Genomic DNA, 25,557 nt, shown 5'->3' with positions numbered 1-25,557 from the left:
GCCTATTAGACATCCCAGGGGAGCTATGTAGAGCTTGGAGTTCAGGGGAGGTCAGCATCTCTTGCCCTTAAGTTTGGAGGAAATTTTACAGAGCAAATAGTGTAAGAGAAATAACAATACATCTATCTTGAAGTTAGAATTATATCCTCATTTATTAATGTTTGAGTCAACTGCTTCATTTTGGAAAGCAAATGACTGGTGATGGCAGGTTAATACAAGAGGAGGACACTTTTGACATTGGCTGTTAAATCAATGTAGATAGTATTTTTCAGAGCAGGATTCTAAGTGTTCATCTGGGAATGTTCCAAACGATTTCCCAGTTTATTCTGATGTTTGACTGGATTTAAATCCCAACTCTATCACTTACTAACCTTATGATTGTGGCAAGTTATTTAAGTTTCCACAGCACTGTTTTCTTGTGAGGAAATGGAGATAATATTGACCTCACAGGGTGGATTTCATCAGCGGCCTCTTTAGTCTTACGTGGACATTATGTGAAGGGAGACAAGAGATTAGTGAAAGTTATATTTGCCTATGGCTCCCAAAGATGACCTAGATTCAAGCTGGATCGGCCCAAGAGGGCCAGCTAAGGTGCTCAACACAGCACTGCAAGGAGGCCTCAACCCTATCCATCACCTCCTCCACTTTGAGATGCATTATGAAGATAGTGAGCCCTGCTGGCAACCTGGAGTGGACGATCATTTAATAAGCTCAGAGGAGGGTGTGGAGTTGATCCCTGACTCTAAGCCTGGGGCCACTAAGACTTGCCTTGAGAAAGAGACACATGTTTGTTATTCAGACTGATGCCCCTAATGCAGTGGTTCTCAAATTTAAGTGTGCATCAGAATCCCCTGGAGGGTTTGTTAAAGCACAAATTGCTGGGCCCCACTCCCAGAGTCTTAAATTCAGTAGGTGTTGGATGAGGCCCAAGAATTTGCATTCCAACAAGTTTCCAGGTAACGCTGATGCTCTGAGAACCATACTTCGAGAGAACCATTGCCCTCCTGCAACCCAGAGACCTAGGCTGTATGTGTGACTGTGACCTCATACTCTGTACCTGGTACAGGCAAGAGTTATCCATCTTGGCAACAATGTTACAATGCATACAATAATGATGATCTCATACAACAATCCTCAACCTATGGGGAAAAACTCATCTCTAAACACAACTTCTCTCAGCTCCAGAGAGAAAATTAGAATCCTGGCTTTCAAGATCAATTGGATCCAAAACCCATATGAAATGAAGAATATAGAAAAGTAGAAAACTGCCTTAAAAAGCTATATACCAATCCAGGGCCTGGGACCCCTGCCGCCTCCACAGTTTGCGTCTAACCATAGGATTTGGGCCCAGGCAGTAGGCTGGACCTGAGCTACTACAGCTCCCATGTCCTCTCTGAAATGGTACCCTGCCTCATGGAGATTGTGTGGGATACATTAAAAATTCCACCTGGGGCTTTCAATCATACCACAGGCAGTCAAACTTGGCCCAGAGGAAAGAAAGGGCTTGAAGTTTCTCTTAGTCCTATCCCCAAAAGACTATTTCATTTCTACTCTACAGACAACTAAGGGACTTTTGCTCTTTTGTGCATTCTGAATTTTGTGTCCTTTTTCTCCCCTCCTATCTCCTGAAGGAAAGTCATCGTGTAGGTTTGCTCCATTTGGCGCCTCTGATCCTGGATTTTCCTGTCAGAGCCTATATTGTTCCCGTTGGAGGTTTTCTTGATATCTGACTGGCACCTAAATTTCCTGTCTCGTTGTGCCACAATCTACTTGACTTGTATTTCCCCTCCCACACATCCCTACTACTGCTCTCTCTGGCTTCTGGAATGAATGTCTTATCAGTCAGGTCAAGCTACGTTATGGTGCAATAACACATGATCTTGATATTTGAGTGGTTTACAACAACGAACGTTGTTTTCTGATTTAATTTCTCATTCATGTTCTGTTCCACGTCATCTTTATTTCGGGGCTTGGACTGAAGGAGTAATCCCTACCTGTGACACACTGGTCATTTTACAGCAGAGAGAAAAGCAGTGGCAGAACCATGCAATAGCTTTGAAAGCTCTGCTAGAAGTGTCACATGTCCCTTCTACTCACATTAGTCAAAGCAAGTCAGAAAGCCAACCCTAATATTGGTGTGTGGAAAATATAATCTTCTCTCAGTATAATCCCTCCTGTAATATAATCCTCCCCTGCTGGGAGGGGCTGGCAGGGTGGAGCTGGACTTGTGTTTGTTTTTACAAACTGATACAAATTAAATTCTAACTTTATGGACATCTAGGAGATTCAGGTTAGCAGTGATCTGCTCCACCCTTCTTCCCTTTTTACTTTTGCAGCCTCCCTGTTTTCACTGGCCATTCTACCCATTTTCCTTCTGTCATTCAAGCCATAATCAGCTTCTTTGGACTCTACAAATTGATCTTAAACTTTCTTTGGTTGAGAGGTTGAGAAAGGGAAGAAAAGAAGTGAAACAGGGAGAAAGAGGAAAGGAAACTACTTTATTTAAGAATCTTAAACCAATGTACTTTCATAGATTTAAACAAAACTATGCTCCACAGGAAAATTTCATCTGTCCAGCGTGGTACAGACTAATGACATTACCAGTTGTCAGTGGCCATCTTTTAGTCACTGCCATGTTTGCTGTGATCGTGCCTATATACGGGGATACTTTATGAACCCTTTTGACTCTGTTTTGTCCAGAAAGTACAAAGGCCATGGGACTGTTGGAAGGGCTGGTAAGAAGACACATATGGCTGTGATGGAAACCAAAATGGAGAGAATAAACATTTTAAATGAGAAAATGATGAGAGTTGCATGTGTACAAGGGCTGAGTTGCTTCCCAGAAGGAATAGTTCTGAAGGACAAAGAGAATCAGGCAGCAATTGAAGAGCTGGGCTTTTGCAATCAAGAGTAATCAGCAAGAGATGAGGCACAGTGATTAACAAAATGGAAAGCCTTGCCCACGGAGATAGATGATCAGAATCAACACAGATGTCCTTTAGCCTGTGTTAATTCAGGAGAAGGCCAAGAGTTTGTTTGAGAACTTAAAGGCTAAATATGTTTGTGGTAGACCAAGGCCGGGCCTGCCTACAAAATAAGTGGAAAACTCCTACACCCTGCCGCCCAGGTGTAGATAAGGAGCGATTGCCCCAGGCTGGGCACAGCAAGCATTTCAAGGTCTGGAATCTGGACATTAGCCTGAATGAAACAGCTTAGTGAGTAACTACATTTTTGCCTTATATGGTAGTATAAATTTTTTCTGGTTGCTAATGTGTGTGGAGGTATGAAAGATAGTGAGTCCACACTTCTGGGCTCCCCTGACCTCCCAGACATCTCACTCTCTTCAGGCTGCCAAGACCACAAAATTTATGATGTCTCTGTGAAAAACAAAGGAGGCAATGGACAGCTGCATCTGCCTTACCTCATGTCTATGCTTTGCACTGCCTACACAATGCTTTGGAAATAAATCAAAGTGCAGCATCTTTGAACTGAACTCAAGATGTCATTCTTGCCCATTCTCTCACCTAGACCAGACTCCATGTTCTGACTCTGCATGGGGTGAAAGTTCTGCTGAGGAAGCCCCTGTTAAAAGCCACAAGTGATCCATTAGTTTAAGGCTGGGCCCCATCTGCACTGTCAAATGACTAGGTAAGTGCAGATATTATATCTGTGAAGGTCAAGGGATTACTGCCTCAAGAGGTTTTCAATGATCTATTCTGGTGGAGAAAATGCCCAATAGTACACATGTGTCAGTAGAAGGGGGACGAATGATTTAAAAGTTCTGAGAACCATCTAACTCAGGTAGAATGTGCTTAGTTATTATAAGCTTAAACTCTTAGTCACATTAGACAGTGGCAATGCGTCCCAACTCCCACCTGCTTGGTGTCTCCTTTTCCCTCTGAAAGTCTCTCCCCAGGCACCTTTACAAACCCCAGGGCTCCTTACACCACAATATTAATAGCCCTGCCCTACCTTATGCAATATTAGTAAGTTATAGTCCAAATTGGGACATTTTTGAGCATGAAAGGGAGCACGGCTGGTAATGATGCCAGACCACAGACCTAACTTGGGACCATCCTGGGAAAACTGGGATTACAGTCACCCTAGAGATGTCCCAATCCCAGTATCTGCCTGCTGAGGCTCCTTCTGAAGGAATCCTGCTCCGTCCATAACCCCTGCTGGAGAGGCAGCCCCGGGCTCATCAGGCTGACCCTGAGCCGCAAGACTGAATTCTAGTTGAGCATGCGACCCAAGGCTGGTAAATAACCCTGGGCTAGTGACTCCGGGAGACCTTGAGGCTTGGCTGGACACAACAAGCCTGGTCAAGCGGATTCTCTCTTTCATAAATCAGAAATACTGACCAAAGTAGCTGGGCGGTATGATGATTCTATCTTTTCTGCTTCCACACTGTTAACATGGGGAACAAGCACTGCCATTGTCAGTAAGTAACATCTGTCATTATACTGCAACAATTCTCAACTGCTAGGGAGTGGAGCGGGGAAGCGGCAATGTAAAAATTTCCAGCAATGTCTGCTAAACCCACAAATGTACACATCTTGACCAAGTAATTCCAAGCCTAGAAATTTATCTGACAGATATCCTTGCACATTTGCAAAATGATGTAGGTAGATGCTGTTCATTGCAGTCATGTTTTACTAGCAAAAGACTGGCCCCCCAAAACGCTTAAATGTTGATCAATAGGGAATTTATTAATATATTATATAGGACCATGAAATGTAAAAACTGAATGTACTAAATGGAATGACTTTCAAGATATATTAAGTGAAAAAAGCAAGTGTGAATAATATGCTACAGTTTGTGTACAAGGTAGGACAGAGGAAATGTTTGTGTGAGCGTGTGTTTTTGCTTGTATATGCAAAAAATAATAAGGATAATAAAGGTTGCCACCAGGGAGGGAAATTGGATGGCTGGGGAGTGAGTTGGAGAATTCTTCCTGGACACTTTTATACTTGTTGAATTTTGAACCATGTGAATTTATAACCTATTTTGAAAATGAGTAAATAAAATTAGAGACCTGGGATGTATGACAGCTCTTAGGTAGGAAGTATTTAAAAGAATTTGTCTTAGAAATATTAACTCTATCCTTGCCAACAGGACTACCTAGGATTTCTTTGGGCACAATGGACTCAGGAACAATGAGATTTGGGGATTGGCAGTGTGGGGATTGGGTGACAAAGTCCTGACATCCAGCAAATACGTGCTAGGCTCTATGGGGATTACAGATATTAATAAGATAATTTACAGGTGCACAACAAAGTAAGTAATAGTTAACACTACTGAACTGTACCTTTTAAAATGGTTAAGATGGTAAATTTTATGTTATGTGTTTTTAACCACAATTCAAAAAACAAGGTAATAATAATACGAAACCAAAACAAAACAAAAATTTAGTCTTCTTAGAGCCTGGATATAATCCAGTATTTTACCCATAGATGATGCTCAACAAATGTTTGATAAATGGAATAGAACTGGCAGAAGAGAGAATTAAAATAAATTAAAACACAAAATGGAGTGAAATAATTGCAATGATAAAAGGATAAGCCAAGTGCTGAAAGAGGGGAGGAAGGGCCCATTAATTCTGATGCAGAGGATCAGGGGTATGCACATTGTGATGGAAAGGAACAAAATGAAGGGTTTTGGATCTTACAGTCCTGGGATCCATTCCTGGCTTGACTCTTTTTCTGGCTAGGTGACAATTTCTCATTGCTGCCTTGTATAAAGCAGTGATACTACCCACCTTTCAAGTCTACTGTCCCTTGTAAATGAGGTAACTCAAATAAAGCACCTAGTAAGATGTGTACTTCACATATGTTGGACCCCCAGTGAGATTCAGTAAGAACCTTAAAGGATGAATAGAAATAGACAGTCTGGAAAAAATCTAGGAAAAAAGTATTTCAATTCAAAGGACTATTATGATTGGGTGAGTCAAGCAAGAGAAGCCTTGGGATTTTCATGAAAACCATTCAGAGGACTTAAGTAACCTTTGAATATGGCTAAATGCCAGCGCAAGATCTGGGTCTCCTGTTTCCTTTTCATTTTTGCTTCTGCTAATTTTCTTCTTTTGATTTCTTACAGTTGTTTTTTTTTTAAATCCTTCTCCTCCTTTCCTTCCTCCTCCTTTTTTCCCCTTCTTTTTCCTTTTTTTTTTTTTAATGTCAGAAGGTAGATTCTATTCTGAAGACCATTATTATTTTCCCAGGTACTTTCAAGGAAACTACAAAACTTTTCTGAAACAGCGTAGTTTCATAGGAGTTAAGACCTGGGAGGAACTTGCTTTCAAATTTAAAACAGGGAGGACAGAGTTATTTGCTCTACTGAGACATAATTTACAAAGGAACAATGGTAACATCTCCTGTGTACTGAGTACCTGTTAGGTGCTTCGCATGTGGTATTATTATTTCTCACAACTGCAAGGCAGATATTAGCCCCATTTTACAGAAGAGAAAAATCAAACCTGGAGAAGTTAAGTGCTTAGACTTAGTGGAACCAGGGTTTGAGCCCAAGTCTCAGTTCAAGACCAAGGTCTTTCTTGTGTACTATCTTCCCTCCCCAGACTCCTTAATTTTCTCTGGTCTCCTGTCTCTAGCCTTCTAGTAATGCTTGCTGTCCTTAGTTCAGGAAGACATAGTCAGGTTTAACAGAAAAGAGTGCTTGAGATAGGTCATCTATATAAACTAGAAAAATGACAATAGTATTGCTATCTTTTTGTTGGTTCTGAGAGTAGAATTGTATTTAATAGAAGTCTAAGTTATTAATAGTTTATTAAAGTACATGAAAGACACAGGAATGCCTTTGATTCCACCAGATTCTCATAATGATTGATACTGAATCAGTGAATCCCCCTTCCTAAACCATTTTGTTTTTAATGCCTGAGGTCATATAGCTGTCCTCTTTCTGTAATTCCTTTTGCTTAAACCTACTATGCAGTGAACAGAATTATCACCATGCAGAAAAACATGGAGAGTGTGTCCTCTATACTCAGGAGAAAAATGTATTGTTTTGAGAATTTAACAACTATTGTACATATTTTATTCATTTGTTCTCTTAGTGACGATGTTTGTACACTGGTGGCCTGCTTTAAATGCTGGTGTGTTTTCTTTAATATTCCAAGTATTGTTTGTAAGGCTCAACAGTTTTTTAACTGGACTGTGCTCATGTCTGAATACAACTATAATTGGAACAACTTCTTGGGAAGTTCCTTTGCTTATAAGAGAAATGGTTGAAGTATGATAGTGTACAATTGCTTAATTACTCTTTGTTTTTATTTTTTATGAAATGCTTCTCTCTGGCTTATGATGTTCTGATGTAACTTTACCATTGGTGTCTACACACACACACACACACACATATCCCTACTTCTTATCACATTTCTAAGATAATTTTTCCCCTGGAGGAAGATAAGACTTAAATGTTGAAAGAGGAGGGAACTTACGGGCTTTTTGCTAGAATTATAGAATATTTGTTGTAGAAATGGCTTTAAAGAAAATTTGTCTAAAACTTTCATTTTACAGATAATGACAATGAGACCCCAGCAGGCAAAGTTACATACCCAACGTTACCCAGCTAGAGGGTCACTGAGGCAGGATTGGAATCTATTTCTTCTGACTTCCAGGTTGAGATATGGTAGATTGATCAGAGGGAGCAAGCCTTAAAACAATTTGTGTTAAAGGTGCCACTTTGAAACCATGTTCCCTTTGCTCCTGGTGACCTTCTGCTCCCTCGTGTTTCCTTATCAGTACTTTTGGTTGAAATTTATAGCCCAGACTCTTCTGTGCCTTTCACCTGCCTGCAGCCTTTCTTTTATCCTTCCCAACTCTACTCCAATTCTTATGTGTACTGCTGCTTCTTCTTACTGGGCAAGTATTTTACAAACCTGCTCAAAATTCAAAGGGAATTACTGAGAGGGGCATTATGTAATGCAAAAGACTAATGGTAAAAATTTAGACAGCAATGGAAGAGAGGTTTTTATTTGTTAATTACATTAATTAAGTACATAATGTTGGTTGGAAGAGGGGAGAGCTTAGTTGGAGAGTGGTTCTCAGCCTTTAAATAATAACCCTCTAGTCCACTGTGAACCACCAAACCATACAAACACCTTTGTATAAATTAAGCTTAAAATCCATAGCAAAAATGAGAACTAGGATTTAAAAGATTGCTCTTTAAGCCTGCAAAACAACTAACATTTTTTATAGTTCTTTACAGTTTACAAAGCACTTACACATTCATTTTCCTCTTTGGGCCTCAACCAACCAAGTGAGCTCAGTAAGGCAATCTGTGTTGTCATCTAGAGGAAAAACAGAGGTTCAAAGTTAGAGAGACTTACCCAGGGTAGACTCAAATCTAAGTCTTCTAATTCTATAAATCCCAAGTTCCTATCATCTGGCCACTCTGTCTCCCAAAAAGCCCAACTGCAAACTCACAGTTTTAGAAATTGAGGAAATTGGACCAAATCTGTTTAGAAGGTATGATGGTTAATTTTATGTAGCACCTGCAACAGGTCCAGGCTGCTGTGCAAGCTGCTCTGCTGTTTGGGCCACACGATCCCAGAAGGTTATATTGATATTATAAGACACTATTTCCTGTGGCAGGTGAGGTCAGAACATGAGGCACAGATATGCACAATGGAGAGAACTTGGCTGGTTTGGGATGGTTCAAATACAACAGTAAACACTTGCTTACTTACTCTTATTTTTATGAAATGCTTCTCTCTTGCATACATACAGACAGAGATTTTATTGATGAGAAAGCTGATATCTGACAGTTACCTTCCTCATTTAAAACCCCAGTATGAGACTTCTCTCCCCACTCACAAGACCTAAAAAGGCCTCCTTCTGCCCTGTTCATCATTGGGCCTGGAAGAGCAAAGAAGAACAAACATTCCCTTCAGGACAGCTCAGTCCTAAAGAAGAGAAGATGCTGGGCTACTCATGGGCTGTTACTCTTTCCAAACTCAGATGTCGAGAGAGAAGCCAGGATGTTTACATTTATGGAGCTCCCTCCACACAGGAGGGGACGACAGGGGTGGGAAGACACATTCCACCCTACTATAAGCTAGTGAAGATTTCAAGAGTTAATGTAGGTGAAACACTTAGGGCCTGGTCCAGAGTCAGTACTTGATCAATGCAAGCTCTTTTAATTAGACATCCACAGACTTATTTCTGGTTCCAGCTCCTCCATTAACTGTATGATTCAAGGCAAGAAACCACATCTGTTTGGTTCACTGCTGAATGCCCAGAAGCAAGACTGGTGCCTTGAATAGCACCTGTAATAATAATAATAATTATTATTATTATTTTTTAAAATAAATTATCCTCTCTAAATTTGTTTCCTCACCCATAAAATGAGGAATTTGGTGTCTTGATGCCATTTAGATTTCTTCTTTGCTCTATTGATCTACTTCTATAATAGGGAGTTGAAGCAAATCTCATACACAGTTTTTTTGTTTTTTTTTTTTTAAAGATGAAAGGGTTTTCTGCCAGCATTGGCATCTAGCCTTTGCATATTGAATTCCAATATTCTGAAAGGGCAATTCACTTAGAATAGCAACATATGTATAATTCTCTAATAATATTAGGGTTAATTAATTTTGCTCTACCCCCCAAATATCCCAGTCAATAGTGCCAGCACTTTCTTTTATTCTTTATAATTTTTCAAAAAACTTTCATTTGGGGGTGATAAAAAGCTTAACTCTATTAGTAAAGTGTCTACAGCTATGCTACTATAAGTTCTTCTCACTTTAAAAGTTTAGGATTTTATAGAACAAATCCAATGTTGCCAAGCGTATAGAAAATTGTTTTAGAAAATAGTCTCCTCCTTGCCCTCTGAGCCAAAACCAAAACCATCCTCCAATTGTTACCGTATTAGAGATGAGAAAATAGTCTCGGGTAGTAATATGACTAGGGCACAAAGCCAATAAATGGCTGTACCTTGTTCTGAGCTTTATAAGGTGTCTGTATCTTATTACTATCTTATCAAGCAGTTGATACTTATAATCATGTGCCCCATCTTCCACTACACAGCTAGAGAGTTAACATGCTCCAGAAGAGAACATGCACAGAACATAGTAGAATTTCGAAATTTTCCATTAGAAAATATAAAACTCCTTATTTACATTTGCAAAGATTTGCCAACAAAGACAAATATAATCCATCTAAAGCGGACAGCCTCAAAGGGCACAGTGAAAAATACCACAGTAGGTGAATGAATTCAGCAATTCCAAACACAAATGTTCTTTAAGACTCAGATCTCCTTTATGCCCTGCTGTTTCAGTTTGGAGTCTAAAAGACTATCTATCTACTTTGTGTCTGACTTATTTTCCTGTCAGACAGGAACTGGAATTTGAACTTTGCTCTCCAAAAGCCAAAGGCCAACTAATTTAGAAGGAGACTCTCAAAATCAGTGATGGTTTCTTCTAGTTTCATTAGTTCTGTCTAAAGTGATTAAAGGATTTGATTCCCAGATAACCATGATCCTTACTGATATTTTTACAAATCACATTAATTTCTATACTTAATTCTGATCACTTGTGGCATTCCTGAGGCAAGTCTGGATTCATGCAGCATTCCAACCTTGAGTGCCTTTTCAAGTTTCCAACAGAATCCTGTGCTGGTGAGTGATGATACCTTTATTGTACTAGCCCCAAGGTGTGGAAGTTGTTTCCTGTGGCCTAGACTCAGCCCAACCCCTCCACTTGTTGAAACATCTGCAAATATTTTGTTCATTTCAGAGGCATCTGACCACAGCTAGCCTCCCATCCGCATTGCTTCCTTTTTCCTGATTGCTCATGTAAGGCATCAATAATCTGGGAAGGCACTCAGCAAGAGAGAAACTGGGAGGGCCTAGGGATTAGACTGAAGTGCTTGGAGGATAGTTCTTATGGGTTTTCTCTCATACTCATTCATTAATTGATTCATTCAATCATCACCATTTATTGGGTGGTACTAGGGCGATGCAAATATCAACAACAAGCAGTCTCTGTCATCAAACAGGAGACAATCTATTGTGTGCTACATTTATTGTCTCAAGTAGGGAATTATATTAATCAGCTTATAATAATAAACTATATTTACCAGGTGTCTTCTATCTGTAAAGTTCCACAATTGCTTTAATTCTTATCTTTAGTAGGTATAAGGTTTATAGAATCTTTCATCTGTTTCTCCACTTTGAAACTACATAAAACTGAAAGCAATACTCTCTAAAGGATTTTGTAGATAATGATCATTAATTAATTTAAGAAATACCATAGGAATCTTTACTTGATAAGTGAAATGATAAATTGTGTAGTGCTGAGTAAACACATTCCTTCATATGTTGCATTTGCTTTAGTCCTATATGTTAAGCTACAAAACTATCTGCTTAACTATTATTAGAAAGGGACTATATTTTAAAAGATGCTAATGCAGTTGGATCATTTTTATGCTCTTATATGATATTAATTCCATGTTTTAAAAATATATCTATCTTATGCACACATTTGCACATTTTATTAAGTTTATTATAATCAAATCATACAAAAATCTAATTAACCCATCCCCTGAGTTGTTGAGCAATAATTATACCTTCAGAGAACCAGGAGATTTAAGGTGTATACAGGGTGGGGCCCATCCACCCAGGATTTCAAAACCACATGGTTCTTCAGGTCCTGTTGGGGCTTATCTATTTGCACGTCTCCCCTGCAGGAGTTTGGACTAATCAGGTCACTACATCTTGACTGCAGTCTCTACCACTCATTGTTTGCAACATGAATTAACATTAACAGACCACAGAGAAGTTAGCAATGGGAAAAGGAAAAGGCTTTAATACCAAGGTTGTCCCCAGGGTTCAGCAGGACATATATCCTCTATCAAGTCATCTGACATCAAATCCTACAAATAAGGACAACCAAAAGGTTGAGCCATGTTGTCTGATGGTATCGTGTTCTCCGGTTGCAATGCAGTACTGAGCAACCTGTTGTGAGTTGACAGGTCTTCCAGTTTGCTAAAACGGAAAAGGCAGGTTGTTGCTCCAGCGTTGTTTCACTTTTGCTGCAGAACATTCACACAGCATCATGCCTTGGCTAGTCTTCATTGATCTAGATTTTTTTTTAAATAAATTTATTTTTGGCTGCGTTGGGTCTTCGTTGCTGCGCATGGGCTTTCTCTAGTTGTGGTGAGTGGCGGCTACTCTTCGTTGCGGTGCATGGGTTTCTCATTGTGGTGGCTTCTCTTCTTGTGCAGCACGGACTCTAGATGCGCGGGTTTCAGTAGTTGTGGCTCTTGGGCTTAGTTGCTCTGCGGCATGTGGGATCCCGGACCAGGGCTCGAACCTGTGTCCCCTGCATTGGCAGGCGGATTCTTAACCACTGCGCCACCAGGGAAGTCCCCATTGATCTAGATATTAATTGGACATCCTGGAAGCTGACGGGCTGGTTCATTTCTCCTTCAGCCTTGGCTTCTCCCCATCCCCCAGTGCTCCCTGTCTTGCGACTCATAACAGAGCAGTGCTATTAAATACAGTATGAAAATACACGTCAAGGGGCAGATGGGAGCTAGGTGCCTGAGAACTCTGAAGAACAAAGAGAGCCCCTGTGCCCTATGGTGCTTCGTTCAAATTTTTAAGAAGGCACCCCTTCCTCAGGTGGATGGTATATATCTTAGGAGGTGAAGCTAGGGGCTGGAGTTCAAAGCCTCTCCACCTCCTCTGCCAGGCACCATTACGCAGTCAACAAACCGCACAAGTGTATGGCGGCTGGGCAGAAAAGGTATGCAGAGCCTTACAATGATAGCAGAGGGCATTAAGAAAGATGTGGTCAACTTTGAAATGAAGAATAATGGAAAACAGGCAGTACTGAGTGATTTCGTCTTACGATTTTCTAAATAGAAGAGGCTGATTAAGCATGGTATCTGCCTTCTGATTCAAGTTAAAACCACTTACCACTCTGTAGTGACTTCCTTTCCCTCTCAGGAGATCTCTTCTAAAAGCTGAGATGACGAACTAATTTTACATTTACCCAAGGATGTACGTACTGTATTACTATTCCTAAGGTGGTTTGCATTTAAATAGAGGCAAAAACATTTAAACATTAAGTAATCAATCAGTTTTGTCTGTTTCCTGCTCTATCCCCAACATCTATAACAATGCCTGGCACACAGTAGGTCCCTTAATATGTTGATTAAGTAAATCTAATCCTAGACTTTCAGTCACTGAGCATCAGGAAAATACACCAAGATGGTCTCTTGCTTTCAAGATTCCACAGATCAAATTAGAAAGTCATCAAATATAAGTTTTCTTCTAGGCACTTCATAGGCCAGAGGTCTCAGCTCTCTTATAAAATACCATCACCACAAATACTACTCAAATATCAATTATTTAAAACTTCCATTGCAGGGAATTCCCTGGTGGTCCAGTGATTAGGACTCTGTGCTTTCACTGCTGAGGGCCCGGGTTCTATCCCTGGTCTGGGAACTAGGATCCCGCAAGCTACTCGGTGCGGCCAAAAATAAATAAATAAACATCAAACTTCCATTGCACATCATGAGCTTTTTGTCAACTGACAATAAAACGTCTATAAACCAAATAGATTATGTAAGGATGCAGCCTCCCACACTGTAGTTCAGTACTTGATAGACAAAGTACAAACAAACAAAAATTGGTGGCACAGTTGTATTTAAATATTATTTTATACTTTTCTAATTTTATATATGGGCCGTCATAATTGCAGTGTATTATTTATAATATTTGAATGTATCACCTTCCTCCAAAGATCTCAAAGCACCTTTGGTGAGTAAGGAATAGTCCTCCCCACACCTCTGGTGAAGCAGGTATGCTGTAAGCATTATTTCCTTCATACCAGGATCCCACATGAGTCAGTGGCAGGGCTGCATTACTCAAGACATTTTAGTTCACAGCTCTAACCATCAGAGGACTGCCTACACATTCATTCATTCACTCATTCTTTACTTCATTCAAAACATGCATTTGATGCAGTTTGCTAGGCACTTAGGTTCAAGTCCCTAGTTCCTTACTGAACTTGCATCATACGAACACTGCAATCTCTTAAAAAATTTTTTCTCATAACAAATATTTAAAATTCAGAGCAGAGATTTTTCTGCATTTTGTGATTAATTCTATTTGTTTCATAGTGGCATACCTACCAGGGAGTCACATGTATACTAAGGAAATGACTGAAATACAAAAAAATTTAAAGATATACCTCTCTTATGTTATGGATGTCAAGCATGTGTCTATAACATAAAGCTTTTTTATTTTTTATGTTTGCCTGGTGAGCTAAATACTTGCACTTTCTGTGTCTAATTATAAGTTTCTGCTGTGTGTTATAGCTGAGTTGGTACAAGATGTTCAAGACCATGAAAGGATGAATGTAATGGCTTCCTCGTGTCATGGTCAATTTTTTTTTTTTTCAGTTTATTTGTCCTTTTAAGTAATCATACTGTTTGTACCCTGACTCTCGTACTGAATTCACAATTATTCCTCTTGCCAAACCATGCCTCCTGACTTGACTGTGTAGATTGAATTTCATGCAAGCATATGCAAACACTGTGCACCGCCTGTCGAACGAAGTAATATAAGCAAATTAAAGGCACATTTTAACGACTTTTGAGTTCCGTGTTAGAGTGGTTTTTAGACAGTTACCTACTGGGCAAAGTATAAGACACCGATTCACAGAGGTCATCATCAGTGGGCGCCTCCCAAACGGGTTTGCTCATGGAATCCACCCCGTAACTGTGCACGTCGCATTTTCTGGCCCCTGGAAGGGGCTGATTCACCTCCAGCTCCCTCTGCCAGAGCCGGCGCGTCCAAGCCGCCGGGTCAGGGCCGGCGCGCCGCAGAGGCCGGGGTGCGTGACAGGCTGCACTTCCCAGCCCTGACGCTGTGGTAACTGACTAAGCTCATCGCCGCTCGTCACGACACGCGCAGCCTCGGCGGCACGCGGCATAGCGTGAGAGGCGCCGGGGCCGCCGGCGCGCCCACCCCGAAGCCTTCGTGCAGACGCGCCTCGCCGCTCCTTGGAGACCCAGACTGCTTGTCACCACGCCGCCGTTCTCAGGCTGCAGAAAGAAGGCCTCCGGACGTCAACAAATAACCTGACCTCCCAGGCGGTGGCCTTCGTTCTTTTCAGCCTCGACCCTGTCCCTCACCGCCCCCTGACGCACAGCTGCCAACCCCCTCGTTGTGGAAAAGCGCCGGGTCAACGTGGTCAGTCGCCCGGCAACGCCACTCGCCTCACGTGCGCCCCGGGTTCCCGGCAGGCGGGGCTGCGGTGGCGCGCTAGGGGGGGCGCGCGACTCCCTTCCCGGGTGTCCCTATCCCGGGGCGCAACATCGGTGGGGCGCGAAGCTGCTGTGGCTCGCGACCGAGCTCCCGGGCAAGGCAGGCAGCGAACAAGCGCCGGGGCAGCTCAGGAAGCCGACAGGTGTCCGCGGGGCGAGACCGATTCCTCGCCTGCGTTCCCCTTCGCCCTCGTCCCGCCGCCCGTGCTGTTTGCTTTACAGCAGCGGAGCTGGGCACTTTTCGGCCTTAAAATGAGCGCATCAGCCGCTTGGGCTCAAGTCGGCGGCGGGGGCCGGGCGGAACCGGATTCTTCGCGGGCTTAGGCGGCCGGGTCGGCACGCGAGGCGGACACTGGGCTGGCCAGGAAGCCCGGGTGAGCGCGGAAGCGGCGAGCGCAAACCGCCGGGGGCGGGGCCGCGGGGTTGCGTGACCCTCCGCCCGGCAGCTGCACGAACTTCGTGCCCCGGTCCGCCCTCCTAGCCTCGCCGGCAGCCTCGCCATCGCGGGGCAGGAGCACAGGTGCAGGAGGGCGGCGCCCAGTTTCCATTTTTATAACCGCAGCCGGGAGAGGAGTCACGCTATACTTCTGGGACGGGGAGTGAGTTCACCGGAGAGGACACGGCGTCTCCTTGTTATCGGAACCTGGGTAACATTTGGTAATAAAACCCGCTCAGACAGGATGTATTAAACGAACTGGGAACCAGAGCTGCTCTATCAGTAAGCAGTCGTCCCGGGGAAACTTTCCAACGAAAGCTTTACATTAAGAGTCAGGGCACACAGGTGCGGTTCGTGTGACATGCTATCACAGGAAGGAATCAGAGCAAGGACGGTGGCTTTGGGACGCAAATTTTGTGCACTCTGCGCAAGAATTAGTAACAGAGTTGTGATGCTGTGTAAACTGTCATTCCTCCTAGAAGCGTTCTTGCCAGTGTTTTATTTTAAAAGAAGAGGAGCCTGATTTTAATGACGTAGTAACTGGAGAGCCCTCTATTACATGTTGACTCGAGAGTCCCAAGGACATTTAAAAGAAAAAAAAGTGACTTCACAGGACGCCATAATCCAAGTTCCTTCTCAAGATCATGTGCGGGAAAAATGTTTTTTTCACTCAGATATCTGTTTATATAATTCAAATATTTGTTGATTTGTAGCTAAATCAAGTTTGGAGAGAAAAACAAAAATATTAACACAAAGACAGTTTAACACACAAGACCACTCCAGTCGTCTAAGCTCTCAAAATTCCACATTAACTTATTTATTTAAAGTTTGTTTGGTGGATCTATGCATTTATTTATTTCCCTATTATTACCCTTGGGCCTGTGGTGCCTAGTTACACACACACTTGTTACACAAGTAACACACCATTATATAAGAGGGGCTTCTCCGGGGTTAGGATACCTATCATAAACTCCCAGAAAGCTCTTTCAGAAGACACATGTTCACCTCTCAATTTACCACATGTGGAAAGATAGCAAGATTCGCTGTTTAATTTTAAAATGTTCTCCCAGCTAACTCAGATTCTCACTTGTGTATGTAGGAACGTTTATTTTATCTGCCTAGCACTCTTCCTGTCTTCTGGGACAGAACTGCCCCTTCTCGGATTCTGCTTCTGCCTTACTCTTCTAGACATGTAATTAGAAAGGGAGGTGTCATCATGTGTGGCCTTGCCTCCCTGGTCACTACAATTGGTCAGGAGGCAGGTACCTGTCTCCTCCTGGCTTCAGTGATTTGGTCAAGGAATCGGTGTGTTACTCAAGGTGTGCTAAACAGTCATTTCCTGGCATTTTTCTAACTGGAGGTTGGGAATAGAAGCCCCTTTTCCTCTTGGTGTCAAAACTGGACTGTCAGCCACCACTGCCCTGCCACATGCAGACACTGTAAAAGAGAAAGGAACCAACTTTCAGTAAGTGGTAGATTCAAAGGGCTGAGACTTCCCATGACTTCTCAGAGTTCCAGAGTTCTCAAAGCAGTCCTGTTTCCTGCTTTCTTGAAGCTTGGTTATTTAGCTCTTCTGTTGATTCTGTGAGGTACCTTGATATTCTAACAGAATATACATTGATAGTAATAATTAACAAAATGTATATTTAGAATGCTGTGTGGAATACGTTTTAAAAATTTATAACACTATTTGTAACTTGCTTTTTTTTCATAGAAAAGAAGAATAGAATTCACTGGGACATTCATCACCAATAAACTACATCATCATTTTAAACTGCTGCACAATCTTCTTGTTTGATAAGTCAATTTATTTCATTTTTGTATTTCAGATTTTTAAACATTATAAACAAGACTGTGATGAACACTAAATATATGTGCTAATAACAAAGAACTCTCCCAGAAGCTTCCAGCAGCCTTCTCTTGGAGAATTGGGTCATAGGCCCATTCCTGATTTAAATAACTGGTAAAGGGGAAGTGGCCAGTAGAATTGACCTAATCTGAGCTCATTCCTGGAGTTGGGCTGATTCACGTGTGCTTAGGGGTGGAGGGAGGGGAGGGGAGGGTGATGAGGTCTGGATTCCTGAACAAAAGGAAGAAGGGGGAATCAGGTGTCCACTATAATAGTTTTGATCATTTCAAGGTGTTTAAAACATAATGTATTAAAATACATTAATTTTTTCACCCTAAAAGCAGTGTTTAAGAGTGCTAGTTGCTCTACACCATTGCAAACCAAGGCTACTATCATTACTTTAATCTTTTTTCACCTGTTTGATAGGGAATTCCCTGATGGTCCAGTGGTTAGGACTCTGCGCTTCCACTGCACGAGGCACAGGTTCCGGGAACTAAGATCCTGTATGGTGCAGCCAAAAAAAAAAAAAAAAAAAATTCAAATGTTTGATAGGTCTGATAATAATGTTTGATTTTAGTTCATAAGAAAATCTCTTTAAGATGATTCACAACTCCTTATTTAACGGTATTAAAATATTCTATTAATAGAGATATAACAAAATGACAGGAAAATTGCCCTAATTCGATTCTTATAAATTCCATAGCTACCTAAAATTATAGGTGCAGAATCATGAACTTCATCTCTATAAAAGCAGAATGAAATCACTTCTGCCAGTCACGTATCAAACATGTTAGGCTCTTAGGTGCTTCATTAGAATCTTATGAAAATCTCAGAAACAAGTAATAATTTCATTAAACAAGCAAGTTCTTTAAAAAGTTGTTTTTTAAATGCATAAGGCAGTTGTCTATGTTCGGTCTTTGAATTCATTAACATTTGTTATAGGCTAGATATTGGATGCTAAGGTTTAAAGAACTATCAGTGCCATATTTTTGAGCATCAAATGCATTATGAGAGTTTTAAGTCACTACCTTAGAGGTTTATTCTTTTTGTGTTTTTAAATATATTCATGAAAGTAAGTCCTAGGGATGTAATGTTCAGCATCGTGACTGTATTGTATATTTGAAAGATGCTAAGAGAATAGATCTTAAAAGCTCTCATCACATCTATGTGTGGTGATGGATGTTAACTAGACTTGTGATTATTTCACAATATAAACAAACATTGAATCATTCTTTTGGATACCTGGAACTAATATAATGTTATATGTCAGTTATATCTCAATTAAAAATAAACATATTCGTTTGACAACTATTAAACTATATTTGGCACACAGTACATTTTTGGGTAAAGCTCTTACCAACAGTGAACAGGCCACAAAAGAATACATTTATGATCATCAAAAGTTTCACTGTTGAGCTTGACTTTTAATATTTGAAAGTAGATGTTTTATTGCTTTAAGGCCTAACTTGTCTCATTGGAAATTTTGTTCAATAATCATATTCTTAGGGCTAAAAAGAGTTCAGTACACAATTTATTTCTGCACAGATGACAAAATGAACTCCTAGAGAGAAGCTCTATTTAAACATTGTGACCTTCATTTTATTAGGTACTCTAGTTTACACTGCACATGTGATGGATTCAAAAATATACAGAGTCTAAACCCACAAATAGTATTTTGTGTTCAAGCCACCTCTAGACCAGAGTTATTTGGGGTTCAAAATAGACAAAGCAGTTTTACAAAGGAGTCTAACTATTGATTAGCAGTTAAAAAAAAACAGAAAAGAAAATCCTATCCACATTTTGGTGGGAATAAAATGTGGTAAGTACAAAAAGCAGGAGGTCACTTGTAGTTTTTTTTTTTTTTAATGAAGCTGTATGGGAAAAGTTATGAAAAAAGTAAGTATAACACAAAGTTACATTTCCAGAATTAAATACTTCTTGGGTATTTACATGTGACATCCATAGCAGGCTGAGGTCCCGTGGATACTGGCTGGCTGGCAGAGTCAGCTAACCCAATACAGGAGTCCCAGGTGCTTCTGCTTACACTCATATTCGGTCCAAGTATACTTTAGTGCTCAAGTGTTGGGTCATGCCCTTGGCCACTTCTATCATTTGAGTGAGAGTAAACAATAAATAGGATCTGACTGAGTTATGTTTGGAAAGATTCTCCATAAATGAGACATTGTGTATGAAATGCCAGGAAAGAGCCCAGTAAATGTTAGCTTTTAAAAAATTCTGCACTTGCATTGGATGGAACCCAGAAATAGCAGTGAAAGCCATTGTTGCTTCCAATCTGGGAAGCCCGTCTGCAACGATTTATTTCAAACTCTTGAGGATCTCAGTGTTGTGTTGTACTGTGTTCTGATTCACAGGATAAAAATAAAGTTGGGCTAACTGTAATTTTGTCATGCTCCCTTTGTACAGTTTTGAGCTCACTTTAAAATAAGCAATCTTGGGTAGACTTCCTGGTCTTTGTATCAGACTTGCAGACAAAGTACCTATTCTCCCAAATGCTTTTCATGTGGGCACAGGGAGAGGAGAGGAGGGGGCATAATATTACTTACCAGAATGAATGGGATGAATGACAATGCCTTGCTGGATAAATATCTTAGGTAAATTCAAATTCATAACAGAAGCATAGACACTGTGTTCTCACAAATGTTAATGCTACAACACAAAGGTGTGCGGACCATGTGGAAAGCCCTAGTTTATCACTTTACAGAGACTCTACTTCCAAAACTAGGGAGTATTTTTTTTTCCCCCCCGCTCTCAGGGGTCATTGACCCACAGGAGAAAAATAATAATAAAGGGTCACAGAAGGGGTTAAAAGGAACTCAATTTGGTTCTCACTGATTATTTTTAAAATATTTTTAGAAGTCACAATAAAAAGTGAAACTTACCTAGTTTAAAATTTAAGAAGAGGATAAAACAAAACTTTATTCAGTATGTCCAATGATGGAAATGCTTTAAATTCTGCTTCAGTTCCAGTATGGCCAGTAATGGGGTGGGGAAAAGGACTGGAAAAACAAAAGGGACAAGGAAAAAAAACCTGGAGAGGTAAAGGGAGAGACTGAGACCAAGCAAGAGTCAAGAAAAAACACACCAACAATGGGAAGAGGCTTTTTGGATTACTTTTTTTTTTTTTTTTAACTTTTTTAAAAACCTGTTTTGTAAAACCCTGTTACAACTCTTCTTTATCTTTTTTTTTTTCCTTCCAGGCAAGGCTTTGCGGGGAATCCTGCTGCAGCACTAGGGAGCGAAAACAACAGGTTCTCTTGCTTGCTCCCTGCAGGGGTGGGGTGGAGGGGGTGTGGGGGGCGAGCTGGTTCCTTATATGGAGTGAGGGCAGGGGTGGGTCTGTGGTGTTCAGGAATACAACTTTTCGCTGCTACTCTTTTAACAAGGTCTGTTCTTCACAATTTATCAACTCTGTTTATCCTGTAAATTCTTACTGGGTCTACCAGTGTTCAGCAGAACTTTTTTTGATGATGAAAATGTTCTATATATGTGCTGTCTCATGTGGTAGTAACATGTGCCTACTGAGGACTTGAAATGTGGCCAGTGCAATAAAGGAATGGAATTTGAAATTTTATTTCATTTTAACCAAATTAAGTAGTCACATGTGCCTATCTTATTGGACAGTGTGAAGGTCTAAGGGACATTTACAGTGGAAGGAAAATCGGTCTCAATGTCACTGTAGAGATGAATAAGCACAGGTGAAATGAGACCACACAATGAATTACAGCCTTGCAGCTGGATCTTCTCCCATCCTTAAAGTGTTTCCTTATCATATATACAAAGTACTCAATAAATATTATTAATGCTAATAATCATACAATAGCCAAACTAGCCTCAGAAGAGTGATCTTGCTTTAGGTGTGCAATTCCTGTTCTAGATAAAGCACTCCATGGATCTGGATGCTAAACCCCCTAACCTAAACCCCCATTGTTACAAAATGAGAACAATCCTACTTCATTGTCCCTCAAAGAAACATGCTGAGGATGAACAGCTCTGAAAGTTCTTTGCATTTCTCATAAACATGCTGTACTTGACCACTTCATTGGCTGTCCTCTGCTTCCCTTAACCCTCTCTTCCATCCTCTAATTATTGCTTATCTTTTCCAAATGAAGAAAGATGCTCTCTTTTAGGGAGTGGAAACAGAAAGTCACTGGTAGACGTTGGGGCAAAAATATCAATCAGGTTAAGTGTATTTTGTGTTTTCTTTGTATTTACTCAACCTTATTTCATTCAATAGTAGTAAGTCTCTTACCCGGCTAGCAAGCTGCGAATGTTCTATTTCTTGGAAGAGCTACATTTTGGACCTCATAAAATCCTCAAAGGAGAGACCTGGACTATGAACGAGTTCCCTGCATGGATTCAGTCACTGAGCATCACCCCAGCCTGGTATGCAGTTGCTTATTACGTAGTAGGTCATCCATAAACACTTTCTTTTGAACGAAGAAAGGAAAGTAAGTCACGTGTAAGGGTGGGCAGCCTTCTATAAATTGTGGACTAGCGGGTCTCAAGATATCTTTTGAACTAAGCCTTTCATCTTGACTACTTTTGGACTAGTATGAAAATTTTACTAACACCTTCCCAATTAACTTGCCCTCCCTGCAATGACTGAGACCAGAGCTTCCCTTTACACCCATAAATTCTACAGGCATCTCTCTTCTTTCCGCTCAAGAACAGTAATTGCCCACTGCTGCGTCAGCCACAAGGACTCTGGGGCCTGACGTGAGAGGTAGGCGGACTTTGGCCTCCACCTCAGCCAGCGTCTCTCCAACCCGCCGCACGGCTGGGAACGCCTCCCTCCCCCACTCCAGCCCGCGCTCCCCTGCCTCGCCCTTCTCACCCATTGCTTCCCTCTCACAGCCCCCAGCGTAAACCCAGCCCTTTCTCCGAGCCCCGCCACGAGATTTCCCGCCTCCGCGCAGCACTTGGGACCCCGGGCGGCGCTCGGGAGTCCCGCTTCTGCGTTGGGGAGCGGCGTGGGCGTGACGTCATCGCGCCCTGACGTCAGGCCGACGTACAGCACTGTGTCCTGGGAGACCGGGAAAGCCGTTTCGCACCCGGCAGAATTGAAGTCTAGGTGAGAGACAATGGAAGGTTTCCTTGAGCCCTGGGATGACCCCGGGCGCAGTTCCGGAGCGGAGGCGTGCTGGCTCCCGGGGAAAGGGCCGGAAAGCCGAGCCGTGTTCTCGCGCCTAGTGGATGGGCCCGGCGCCTAGCCTCTGACCCCAGCTGCAGCCCCTGTAGTGTCTCCGCAAGCCCGCCGGGCCCGACGCCCTCTTCTCCCCGCGAGTGCGCGGCTCGGCCTCACCCCGCACCCTCCTCCTCCTCCTCCTCTTCCTGCCACCGCAGGTCCCGATGGAACGGGGTTAGAAAGGGACAGATTTCAAAACCCTTGCAGCCGTTTTGGCTGGACTTGCAGTTAGTTTCTGTTTGGAAAATCCCGCCCCTTTAGAAAAGTCTTAGGACGTGAACTTCCGCTTCACCTGACCCTGACCTACTCATCTGTGGGTGATTCACACCAAGGGAATAGTTCTTTAGGGAAGGGCATGAGAGCTGAACGTGAGTTAATGGCCCAACGTGACACTGGTGTCAGGAAGGGAATCGGAAGTGAGCAGTCGGGGACGTGTCTGTATTTTTGACGTCTGCCTCGTGATCCTGTCAGAGAGGTGGTTCACAAATACCTACGCGGCTGCTGCCGGTTATCACCTCACCCCCTGTCTAAGGGCAGTCTACAAAGTGTGTAATGTGAGAGAATAAAAGGGTCTCTTTTGATAAAAAATGTAAAACAATGCAAGAGCAAATTAAAAATTAAAAAATTTCCCTCTTGCCTAAAGGGAAAGAGACCTCTCGCCTCCCTTTCTTGGGAAACCTCTTATTTGTGAGGGCTTCCTCTATTCCTTTAATATGTATGCACATATTTTAAAGACCCAGAATGTTCTTCTGGAGCACCTGGGAGCCATTTCTTTAAAATGTAAACATCAAGGAAGATAAGGCCCCTATCTCCATATTACCTTGAGAGTTTCGTACTTCTAGTAACCACCTGCTTTGTCATAGAGATATGTATTCCTTAGAACAAACGCTCTTAGCTAGCACAGGTGGCTACTTCAATTACCAGTTGAATTGAAAACAAACTATGAAAGAGAGTACAGCAAGCTGTGTTGAGGACAAGTTATCATTTATCTTGAGAACATTGTATGTAATGGAGTGTATCTGTTTGGCTGTATTAAAAAGAGTGGGATTTTCTTCTGTCTTTGTAATCTCATTAGCAGATTAGCTGTGCTGTGCATCACAGTCTAGTTAAATGCTTATTCAGTAATAAAATTGTTTTCTCTCTGCATCATGGAGAGATTTTCTGGATTGGCAGGATATTTTGTTTTTAATTTTTCCTCAATAATCAGACCTACCAATTTTTCCCACTTGGTATAATAAGGCCACAAAATTGGAATAGATTTAGAATAATGATACTGTTCAACTATACCTTGTTTATAGTGTCTCTAGATCCATGCTCTCAAATGAATTTATGCGTGAAATTTAAAAATGAGATTTAGTTGGTAATTTTAGGAAAAATTCTGCTCCCAGTAGAGTTTAATTAAGATGATGCCATCTTATTTTACTGATGGTGAGCCCATTGTAAAATGGCAGAAATGAGAATAATGAGCTTTCTGTGAGGAATGAGCTCTTGCCACATCACCATGACAGTCTGCCACACATCAGATGATTATGTACTTGGCCATGTGGGCCTATGTTAACTACATCAGTTAACTTTACCCCGCATCCCCGCACGCAGAAACACATTATGTTGATGTCAGAAGACAGCCCATTAGCTATTTGTTTTAAACAGCAGCTCGTTAAAATGTGGAGCTCTGTGCTACCACAGGGGATGGGAAATCCTCTCTTCCACCAATACTCGCACAATTAAAAAAAATACTGCCTCTACAGGAATTTTTGTCAACTACGATTTTCCTAGCACCTTGCTATGTTGCTGGGGTTACTGTCTCTGATAGAGTACTATGCCTCTTCAGTCTCTCTGTCAAAATCTTGTCCTGATCAAAAGTAAACCACCTCAGGTAGCCTTCACTAATTCCCTACTCCCATGAGAAAGATAAGACTTTTTTTTCCCTGAACTTCTAGATTTGTTCCTTGTCTACGACTCCTGGCCCTCAGGCCTTCTTTCCTGCTATGGAATTGTGCCTGTATCATCTTACTCTGCTGTCCCCCTTCACTACTCCTCTGTCTCTCTCTCTCTCTCTCTCTCTCTTTCTATATATACATATCTCTCACTCCTGAAACTGGACTGTCTATTCTTTCTCCACATTTGGGAAGGATTTAAAAAAAAGAACCCAAAGTGCCCCTTCATTCATCTTGCGTGGTTTTATGAAAGTAGTGATAGAGTTTTCTATTGAATTGTTTCATTAGAAAATGAAAATCTACTAAATGTAAAACATCTGCATAAAAATTATTTAAATGTCCATCTGTGGTAAAATTGGCACTTGGCTTCTCATGCTTTGATGACTCTTCTGTTCAGTGCCTGCATATCATACTTAACCTGATAACCCTAAATATCTTTTTCTGCACTTCATCATTTAAACCAGCATTCATGTCACAATTGCTTTTTTAATCTGCTGAACTAAAATTATTTAGATATTTTTTCTAGCAGCTTTTCAGAAAAAACCACTTTCTTTTAAATGAAATAAATCGATCCGTTTAAAATTTTGTTATCCTTATTCTGTATTTGCAAAGCAAATAACTAGTAGTAAACCACCACAGAAGTTACAATTAGACTATAAAGTTCCAAAGAGAGAAAGTATTATTTCTAATTCAGTAGTCTCTCTCGAGGTCTTTCCTGTTCTATTGGCCTCATAACTAACTGAAAAGAAACCCATTTGTACCTTTTAACTTTGAGTTGATGAAACAAACATCTGTTGAAACAGTTATCACCATTGATCCCCAAATACTCCTAGGAATTT

General features: G+C 41.4%; 2 protein-coding genes across 2 annotated transcripts in view; both read left to right on the top strand.

Moving 5' to 3' along the window:
- Positions 1-534: 534 nt before the first annotated feature.
- LOC132597180 (uncharacterized) lies at positions 535-21,973 on the top strand. Its single transcript, XM_060297518.1, has 5 exons — positions 535-786; positions 14,645-14,857; positions 14,967-17,527; positions 20,794-20,844; positions 21,831-21,973. The coding sequence occupies exons 1-3, from the start codon at positions 535-537 to the stop codon at positions 15,612-15,614; spliced, it is 1,113 nt and encodes a 370-aa protein (XP_060153501.1). The 3' UTR covers positions 15,615-17,527; positions 20,794-20,844; positions 21,831-21,973.
- Positions 21,974-22,271: 298 nt separating this feature from the next.
- LEKR1 (leucine, glutamate and lysine rich 1) overlaps positions 22,272-25,557 on the top strand; it is a 277,970-nt gene continuing 274,684 nt past the window's right edge. The window contains exons 1-2 of the mRNA XM_060298487.2: positions 22,272-22,319; positions 22,451-22,667. The gene's annotated coding sequence lies outside the window, so the exon portion shown is untranslated. The remainder of the gene's footprint in view (positions 22,320-22,450; positions 22,668-25,557) is intronic.

The sequence above is a fragment of the Globicephala melas genome, chromosome 4 (assembly GCF_963455315.2).
Source record: "Globicephala melas chromosome 4, mGloMel1.2, whole genome shotgun sequence".
In the NCBI taxonomy this organism is placed as follows: domain Eukaryota; kingdom Metazoa; phylum Chordata; class Mammalia; order Artiodactyla; family Delphinidae; genus Globicephala; species Globicephala melas.
The sequence above is the reverse complement of the archived record's forward strand: the minus strand, read 5'-3'. Positions and strand labels throughout refer to the sequence as shown.